The sequence below is a fragment of the Prionailurus bengalensis genome, chromosome D1, assembly GCF_016509475.1.
Source record: "Prionailurus bengalensis isolate Pbe53 chromosome D1, Fcat_Pben_1.1_paternal_pri, whole genome shotgun sequence".
NCBI lineage: Eukaryota > Metazoa > Chordata > Mammalia > Carnivora > Felidae > Prionailurus > Prionailurus bengalensis.
The window spans coordinates 15,002,853-15,010,203 of record NC_057346.1 but is presented as its reverse complement, the minus strand read 5'-3'; the positions used below and the strand labels follow the sequence as shown (position 1 = coordinate 15,010,203).

Sequence of the window (7,351 nt, the reverse complement as noted above, 5' to 3'; positions counted from 1 at the left end):
CTTCGGTCCCCGGTCCCCGAGATCCACTCTCCTCCTCCGCGTGGCCCTCTGGAGGAAACTGGCCCCCCCTTGAGGTCCTAGAATTTGAGAGGTCCTTCGGAGCTGGCCTTCAGGAACCCACATAAATGTTGCCTGCCTCTTCCCTGCTCATGTTTCCTAGAACCAGAAGTGACCAGGGCAAATCAAACTCTGCCAGCCAGGCCTGAGAAAAGATTGATGTATATATTTGTTTCCTTTCTGAATTTCAACCCCCAAAATATTCCAGAAAAAAAATAAATGGAGGGAGGTTGGGCAGGATTACCTTCATTAGGCGTCTGTTGCCAAGGAGGCTAGTGGACTTGCCCCCCACCCAGGCTACCCCCAGCCCACGTCCCCCCTGCCCGGCCCAGGATGGGGTGAGACGGTGGGAGACGGTGGGGGAGCTGGGAGGAGCGTCAGGGGAGTGGTGCTTGGGGGTAAGAAATTGGGCTGAGGCTGAGGGGTGGGGGAGAGCTGCCCAAGTGCGGTCACCTTTGCTCAGTGACGGAGCCTCGAAGCTTGGCCGGGGCTGAGGAACTACACGGGTGCGGGTGAGGCGGGCTAGGCAGGATGGCTGCAGCCGACGAGCCGGGGAAGGACAGGGCTGGGGGCTGGCCCTCTCCCTCTAACTGATGATCTGCCGAGGTCGTCCGTAGCCTGTCATGCCGGCCTGGGAGGCCCCCCTGTTGCTGCCCATCTGTAGGCCAATGACATGTTTTCCCTCCTGCAGTTGGCTCTCTGTGAACTCCCTCTTATGCTCCTGGGCTTTCCTGGAAGAGGGGAAACCAGGATAAAGACTCATCAGGACTGCACATTTCATCCCCCCTCCCCTCCTCCCGTGCTCTGTTTCCTCTGTCACTTCCTAGACCGGTCCCATGTCACCCCCCCCCCCCATCTCACTTCTTTGTTTCCTTAACCTGGCTCACCCCGTGGACCAGGGAGAATGGCAAGTACCAGGGACCCATTTCCTACCCAGCCTAGACCTTCACTTTGGACCTTCCAGCTCTCTGCTTCCCCTCCCCACTGGGCCTGACAGTCAGCCCAGGCCACCTCCCATCTCCCTGCAAAGACACAGGTTCGGAGCACAAGGAACCCCGGGTGGCCGCGTACTTCATAAACCAGTTGGGATCTCCACGGTAGTACCCGTCGTTCTTGGTCACTGCCAAGCTGCCCAGAGCCATCAGGGTTCTCTGCACCGCTGCCAGGTCTTTGCCTGTGAGAAGAAAGGAGGGATGGGGGGGAACTTCAGGGCCATGTACACGGGACTCCAGGGCAGGGCCTGCCCCACCTCTCAGAAAAATGGCCAACCCAGGGGCAAAGGTTGTCCCAGGATCAAAGGAGGCTCCAGGAGATCCTACGATGCCCTCGAGAGCCTGGCTGGTACCCTTCCGGCACATCCTGTTCCTACTACGCAGACCTGTTGTGTGGCATGTTTCGATCATCCTTCGTCCCCTCTGCCTCAGCTTCCTGTCCTGCACCCACCTTCTCCACCCCTTTTCTCTCTGTACCTTCGAAGAGGTCAACAGTCTGAAACATGTCAGTCTTGGTGACCCCATAGTCCTCAGCCGCCTTCAGGAACTGAGCCACCTGCTCCATTTGCTTGAAGACCATGGAGGGAGGGTTCTCGGGCACCTTCACTGGCTTGGAGCCGTCAGGATACAGGCTGTTCACCAGCTTGCTCAGAATCTGCCAGGCACAGAACGCAGCTCGGCACTCAGCTCGGGGCGCCTGCCTCACAACTCCAGCAGAGCCCCAGCCCCCCTTCCCAGGGGACCACTCACCACGCCGTTCTTCAGCCAGACCTGGAAGCCCAGGCGCCCACGGTCCGGGCGCCCCACGTCTGCGCCACACTGCACGACGATCCACTCCACCAGCCGCTCCTCCAGCTCCTCGTCATACTTCTTCTCGATTTTGGATTGCACTTCGCGGCTCATGCCATAGGAAGGACCCTTGTTGGCCATGTTGAGGGAGAGCTAAAGCAGCACAGGCCAGAGAAGGGAGAAGGTCAGAGGATCGGAGAACAACTCTGCTCCCACTTGTGCTAGGCGGGCCTTCCGGCTTCTAGGAGGACGGGGGGTGTGGGGGATGCCACCCATCCTAGATGTTTACCTCCCCGTTCCCTCATTTTGTTTTCACGGCACTGCCCGTCTGGGCCTCATCCCCTCAGTCCGGGGAGCCTCTGAACTTGGAGGCCAGAGAAACGGGAGACCAGATCTTTGGAAGTCTAGAGCAAGGGTCAGTAAACTTCTTTTTGTAAGCAACCAGACAGTAAGTATTTTAGGGTTTGCAGGACATGAGGTGTCTGCCATTGTAGCAGGAAAGCAGCCTGAGACGATACATGAACAAGCAAGCAGGCTTTGATCCAATAAAACTTTATTTACACAAACAGCAGGCTGCACTTAGCCTATGAGCTGTAGTTTGACAATGGCGGGTCTAGAGCTTTCTCTCTTTGCCAAGATTGACCGGAGGCACTGGAGACACCTTCCAGAAGAGGCCACACGGCCCTTCCAAAATAAAGCAGCGGGTTTCTTTGTCCAGCTAGGCGTGAGGTGGTCCTGCCCTACCTCTCTCTCCGCTTTATCCCCCCAGCCCCGAAGCTGGAGCTCCAAAAGTCCAGCTCTTTGCCAGGTCAGCTCAGCCTCTGGCCCACAGCTGGTGAAGAGGCTCAAACTTATCCACCCCTGGAAAGGTCTAGGAAGCCAGCAAAACCCAAGAGGTTTTGGTCAAAAAGCTGTACTTCCTCAGGTGAGCCGAGAGAGAAATAGAGAGAGAGAGAGAGAGAGAGAGGGAACACTTAGAGACCCCTAGACTTTCCCTCGTGCCCTCAGGCTCCCACCACTGTAGTAGCTGAGTAACCCAGGAGCCAGAGCCCTCCAAGGGTATCCCAGAGCCAAGGATCTGCCAGCGAGAGCGTGGGGAGCCCCTCTCCGTGCACGGCAGCAGCAGCTGTTGCCCTGAAGGTCTGGGGCCGGCACTGCTCTGGAGAGCCCCGAGATGTAGGGGGAAGGCTATAGCAGCAGGGCGGGCGAGGTAGGCCTCTGGGCAGATGTGGCTGGTCAAGAGGAACCTGACCTGGCCCCAGCTATCACCCAGAGCTCATCGGAAGAGCCCTCCGAGAGAGGTGCCAGATGAAGCCAGACCCATCACCTGGCCTCAGAGAGGTCAGAGGTTGGGAGGGAGAGAATGGTCTGAGGATGGGGGTAGTCGTTGTGCTCCCCCGACTCCCTTTCTTGCCAATATCAGACCGTCTCTCCTGTACCACCGTGGGGAGCTTGTCACGGTCTCGGGTCAGCTGCCCAACCCTTCCTTCGCCCGTAGCTGACAACTTTCCTGCCTTCAAGTTCCCCATCTGTGCACCGAGGATGATGTCATCTCCCTCAGAGAGCTGTGCCTTCTCCCAGGCACTGTCTGTGACTCCCTCCCAGAGTCGCCTCCTGGTGGTGACCTGGGAGAGCCAGCCCCTGACCCAGGGACAAAAACTGTTTCTTCCCACTCTGGCCTCCACTCCTTTTCCATTCATCCCCTGAGAGGACAACAAAGTTTGAGAGAAAGAACACGGGAGATGAACTCATTTGATTCCAGCCACTGGGCAACTCACTTCTCTCCAGTTTGAAAAGCCCGAGGGCTGGGCCACCTCTGAGCACCGGCACCCTCACCTGGCCAGTGATGCCAGAGAATCCAAAAGCAGAGTCTCTGTTTCCCCATAGACAGCCCAACGCCTCCCTTCCCCACCCCTGCTTCCCAACCGCCCAAGGGCGAAGACGAGGGGTCCAAACCCACGAGTCAGCTGGGACCAAGTGCCCTCAGCCCATCCTTCATCCTGGGCCCCGCTCAGCCTTCACCCCACCAGCCCAGGCAGGCAGCGCACACCCCACCTTCCCCGCCCTGCCCTCCTCGTCCTCCCCACCCACCTACCCTCCCAGACCCTGTGCCAGCAGGTGAGGAGCAGGACAGAAGCAGAGTGCCGTCACCCCCAGCTTGCAGTCTAAGAGATTCGGAGCAGATAATTAAGGTATCGAGGCTCACAGTGAGAAGTACACAAAGCTGCAGCCCCTAGATCTAGAGACAATATTCGATTTTTATCAGAACAGGGAAGGGGATGAAATGCACCCCACCCATCCCAACCCCACCCTCTGCCTCCGCATGAGGAGTCCGGAAGTGGAGAATTCCAAGAAATCTCATTAAGTCCTCTGACCAAGACCTCCCCAGTGCCACCTTGGAGCTGTAGGAAGAGGAGAGGGAAACAGTTGCCAGGCAGCCCACCCAGAGGCCTTTCTAGACAAAGCCTCCTGGAGCAGGCCAGGCCGGCCAGTTGGACTCCGCTTTGACCCTCTGGCCCTGTGGCTCCTGTCAGCTTCCCCTCCCCTGAGAGAAAGAACAAGGACCAGCTGCAAAGGGGTGGCGTGCACCTGTTACCGGCAGGAACCAGGGGTCTCTCCAGGACCGCCGGGCCCCTGGCTCTTCAAAATAGAACCCAGCCAATAAGAGCAGGCACACGTGGATCTCTGAGAAGGCAAGAGGGACGGCTCCTCTAAATTCTGGAAGCAGAGAAGAGCAGCCCTATTCACTGCTGCCCTTTGGAGAGCAACCATTGAGGGAACCAGCTAGACCCTTCGGGAAAGGCCCAGGGTCCCAGGCCCGCCCAGCCCTGTGTGAGCCATCCAGGACAACGCTGCAAAGCCCCTGGGGGTGCCCAGCCCTCACCCCTCTGCCTGCCGTGCGGTCATCTCCCATTTCAGAGGATGGAAGGAGCCATGTGTCTAGAAAACGCAGCTCTCGCAGGTCCCTGCACCGGGCCACCCTGGCTGTTCCAGGGTACAGGGGTCTGGTGGTCCTTTCCACTGCCTCAGTGGCTCCCAGGGCTTCTGTGCTGCTCAGACCCGAGTGCCCGCCAGCAGGACACTGCTCTCCAGCACTGCTGTGCTCGCACACCTCCTCACCTCCTTGGATGTCCTCTTACATGAACGACAGACAGAGCCTTGGGTCTAACCCAATACCTTGAGCCCATCACACACTCTGTCGGTACGACCATGGCCAAAAACGTGGGGAGCCTCCCTGTCACCTCAGACCTCAGGTCTCCACCATCAGTCCCTCTGACCGGCCAAGCCATCTTGAGATCAGCCTGGGGCTGCCTGGTCCAAGGACTCCAAGTACGGGATTCCAGCAATCTCACCCACCCCCCCCCCACCCCACACCCCCACCCTCATCGAGCTAAGGCCACCTTCCCATCTGGAGGTGAGGAATGCACGAGGAGAGGACGTGCTTCCCCCCCATGGGGTTGCAGGCCAGGGCCCGTGAGAGCCCCTCTGCAATACCCCCGTGGTCCCTAAGCCCTAGCCCACCTCCCCTCCAACCCGGGGATGCCTGCACTTACAGGAGTTCCTCGAGACTCGCAGGCGGGAATGAGCTCTCCGTGTCTGAACTTGGACAGACAGGATGGGGCGCCGGCTGGGTGGGGGGTTTAAAGGGCCGCTGCCGCGGTGATGTCAGCCTCCCCCGCTGGCTCACCCCTGGGCCCCCTCCCTGCCAGAGGAACCCGTCCCGTTCCCCACCCCCCGCCCCCCCAGTGACTCCACACGGACTCCATATTTGGGGAAAGACACCAAGTTGGAGCAGTCTGCCGGGGGCTGCCCGGGACATTCTCTGCGTGCTTTGGAGATGGAGCCGGCGGGGCGGAGCTGCGCTGCCGGCTGGGAAGCAGCCGGGAAAAGCCTTTTATGGACAGGACCACGAAGCCCTGCCCTGCTGTCTGGCCCTGGGGCTGCTCCTTCTGCACTGCTCCCTGCCCCCGTGTGTGACTTGACGGTAGGGGGCAATTCAAGAGAGTCTGGCCAGGGAGAGGGGGAAAGAGCTGGGGGACAGATCCCTGAGGTCCGTGGTGGAGTAACCCACCACCCTGTCCTTTACTGAGGACCTGCCGCAAATGCTCTCATTTAATCTTCACGGCTACCTGGTGGGATAATCACTAACCTCGCGTTACACGTGAAGAAACAGGCTCAGGGTGCATGTCACCAGAGGCCACGTGGGAGGCCATGAGTGGCAGAAGCCGGACGTCCCCAGAGGCCCCCGTTTGGGAGCTGAGAGTCTGTCGGGTGTAACCACCCTGCTCAGGTTGGGCGCTTCCAGTTGGGGTGGGTCTTGAGTTAGATGCTTTAGCTGGGGCGTAATCTGAGGGCTGGGCAGCAGCTCAGTGGACCCTGGCCTTCATCCAGGGCGTCTCTAAGGCCTGGCGGGGCTGAGACACCAAGGCTGGGTTGGAGGCTCAGAGGCCGCTCTCCTCTCTCCCTCCCTTTGGAACAGTCTGTGCCTCCCCTAAAGAACAGACTGGGCTCCATCCCTCCAGGAAGGAGACTCACTCCTATGTGGCTTGCACCCGGCCTCAGGGGTCTGGTGAAGGGGCAGGAGGCGAGACTTGCTGCAGGGTCTCTGGGCTGCCGGCTGTGGCACCACCCCACCCCTTTTCCCAGGACGGCTTGGCAGGGAGGGGCTGACACTCCCCACCACACACTGGACACCGGCACACCCGGCACCTCCGGGAGGGGGTCAGCCAGGCCTGGCCTTGGTGGGAGGCCCGCCCACCACAGCCTGCCTCCCCTGGCCAGAGCCCAGTGGCACAGAGCTAGGGTGCCCTCCAGTGGCGTTTGCTGGGAAGGGCAGGGAGAGGGGCGGGGAATCAGCTAGAGGGCGGCAGACCTCTGGTGAGTTGTGAATTCACCAGCTTCCTGCCACCGCCCCGATCTTGCTATCCTAGGCCCACTGGAACCTAAATCAACTTTCTAGGGTCATTTCAAATGCCCGCTTCTGGGAGCCTGCCTGCCGCCCACGCGCAGTTACCCACCATATACCAGCAGCTTGTGTTCCCCCAAGAACCTTCCTGGCCTCGGCCTGCATTCTCTATTCAAGTCGTGTCAGGGGCGGTGCCTGGGTGGCTCAGTGGGTTAAGCATCCAACTCCTGATTTGGGCTCAGTCATGACCTCACGGTTTGTGGGTTGGAGCCTGCTTCAGGTTCTGTCTCCCTCTCTCTCTGCCCCTCCCCCACTTGCTCTCTCGCTCACCAAAAAAAAAAAAAAAAAAAAAAAAAGAGTCATGTCAGGAAGTACTGCCTGCACACACAGCCTGCCCAGCCGGAGAGGCTAGGGTCAGAAGTGAAACCGGCCCGACTTGGGGGGGGGGGGCGGGCAGGTGGGCCAGAAGCTGCTGCCATTTGCCAGGTAAGGGGTGGGGGTCGCAGAGGAGAGATGGTGCTGCTAAGGCTTATTCACCACACTCTCCTCTCCGCCCAGCACAGGGCCTGGAACGGCCCCTGGTAAGTGTTTCCTGGATTGATGCTAT

General features: G+C 59.6%; 1 protein-coding gene across 3 annotated transcripts; it reads right to left on the bottom strand.

Annotated features, from left to right (window-relative positions):
- Positions 1-203: 203 nt before the first annotated feature.
- TAGLN (transgelin) lies at positions 204-6,472 on the bottom strand. Of its 3 annotated transcripts, none has more exons than XM_043579436.1 (5): positions 6,375-6,472; positions 1,800-1,991; positions 1,527-1,704; positions 1,129-1,231; positions 204-788 (listed from the first exon to the last, which is right to left on the bottom strand). In XM_043579436.1, the coding sequence occupies exons 2-5, from the start codon at positions 1,977-1,979 to the stop codon at positions 644-646; spliced, it is 606 nt and encodes a 201-aa protein (XP_043435371.1). In that variant the 5' UTR covers positions 1,980-1,991; positions 6,375-6,472; the 3' UTR covers positions 204-643. The 3 variants fall into 3 exon arrangements, with proteins under 3 accessions (XP_043435371.1, XP_043435369.1, XP_043435370.1); XM_043579434.1 differs by lacking the exon at positions 6,375-6,472 and adding an exon at positions 5,393-5,524; XM_043579435.1 differs by lacking the exon at positions 6,375-6,472 and adding an exon at positions 3,934-3,998.
- Positions 6,473-7,351: the final 879 nt, after the last annotated feature.